This window comes from Austrofundulus limnaeus, unplaced genomic scaffold (assembly GCF_001266775.1).
Source record: "Austrofundulus limnaeus strain Quisiro unplaced genomic scaffold, Austrofundulus_limnaeus-1.0 Scaffold190, whole genome shotgun sequence".
Classification (NCBI taxonomy): Eukaryota; Metazoa; Chordata; class Actinopteri; order Cyprinodontiformes; family Rivulidae; genus Austrofundulus; species Austrofundulus limnaeus.
This window is the reverse complement of record NW_013952592.1, coordinates 620150-621951: the sequence shown is the minus strand read 5'-3', so window position 1 is coordinate 621951 and position 1802 is coordinate 620150. Positions and strand designations below refer to the sequence as shown.

Sequence of the window (1802 nt, the reverse complement as noted above, 5' to 3'; positions counted from 1 at the left end):
TTTTAGACCAAATATTACAGATATTTTAGACACCTGTAACTAAAATAATGTTTTCAGTTTATTTAATGTGTTGTAGACATTCTCTGCATCGGATAAAAAAAAGAAACGTAAATGAGCTCAGTATTTGGGCTAGAGTGCTAATGTCTTTGTAATTACATTTTCCATATTATCAAAACCTTGTGGTTTTAAACTGTATGTTAGGTTTTAATGCTTTCTGTTCTYAACGGCTGAAATACTTAGGAAATGCAGGTTGGAGAAAACATCTTGAATTGAGGAGCAAAGCACAAACATAAGCACAGGAGGGAAAGTTGGCACTGAGTTGAGAGGCTTTTAAGGCCTTCGTGTTTTGCAGACTTTATTTTAATCAATCATCAATTGACTGTCAAGTGTGACTGAGCAGCATCTTCTAATGTCATCAGTTGTTTGCTGCAGCCTTTTTTTTCTGTATGCAAGAAAAACGTTCAGTGTTTTTATTATATGTCTTTAATTAACACGCTCCCGCTATGGTTGGATGGTGAAAAAATAGACCTCAGGAAAAGAGACACTGCTGCATCCTCGCTAATAGCTTCCCCCTCGCTTTGATCCCTTTCCCTCCATTTGTAGTTGAGAGAATAAAATACCCTTCAGAGTATTTGGCGGAGACCGATTTCTGTGTCACAGGTAAGGGGTTGAAGGAGAAAGGAGGTGCGAAATCAGACAAATTAGTTGAACCTTAACATTTTGAGAAGAATTCGTGAGCCACCTTTTTGAAGCTGACATTACGACCACTAATCCTGCCTTGTGTGACAGACACGCATCTGTTTTCATGTCAGCATCGCTAAGAAAATAAAAGGGGGGGTGGGGGACAGATTACACAGCAAAAATGCTTCTTCTGCCTGTTTTGTGTCTGCAGGTGGATGCCATGAAGACTGGTGCGAAAGAAATGAAAAAGGCCTACAAGGATGTCAAACTTGATCAGATTGACGTACGTTTGTCATTAATAGTTTTTTTTTCTGTTCGTTAGTAATGTTACACATCATCCAAACATGCTGTGCATTCTCTGATTTCTGCACCCTGCAGAAAAAAAAGTWAAAAAAAACATGTTTGTTTGTTTTGGGTTACACACACAGGAGAGCAAGAATACCGTATATTTCTATTCACGTATTCTATATATTCTTATCGTTTTGCTTTTCTAGCCCACAGCTTTTATATTTTTTTTAAAACAAACCTAACAGGCGGGTTAAGAGATAAATGAAACCAGAAAGTAGCAGGGAACCCGCTGAAACGGGTTATCGTGGACACAGGCAGGTAAACACACAGCAGGAGGGCTCCACAAACACACGCCAACAACCTGGCCAGGAGTCAAAGTAGGAAACAGGCTGAAAACGTTAAATGCAATGTCAGGCTCAAAGGCAGGGTTTTCCTCTAAATGATGTGACTCTGTGCCCTTTGGATTGTCTCTGTTGTGATTTATTGAGCTTTAATATGGCCAAACTTTTTTTTTTACAAAAAGCTTTATAGATGTTCAGAGCAGTAGGGATGGCTGTGGTAGACACTAGGCTATTATGACTTGATTTGATTTGATTTATTTAACAGGAAAAGATTATTAAAAATCAAGCCTGACTCAGCATAATTGCTGTTTTACAGCAGGTTCCTGTTCTGCAGCACATAAAACACTCAGAATTACAGCATCACAATCACATACACCATAGACACAAAGACAAACAAGCATTCCAAATTCCAGGAAGGTAGCATTTGCAAAATAAGGCATCTAAATATGAGCACAATAGAAAGTGTCCAGCAGATGGCAGACAAGATTCTTC

General features: G+C 38.7%; 1 protein-coding gene across 1 annotated transcript in view; it reads left to right on the top strand.

Moving 5' to 3' along the window:
* The window catches only part of chmp5a (charged multivesicular body protein 5a), a gene marked incomplete at its 3' end in the record, with an annotated part of 5181 nt that overhangs the window by 2663 nt on the left and 716 nt on the right, over positions 1-1802 (top strand). The window contains 1 exon segment of the mRNA XM_014018362.1: positions 893-964. Coding sequence (XP_013873816.1) covers positions 893-964 — 72 coding nt within the window.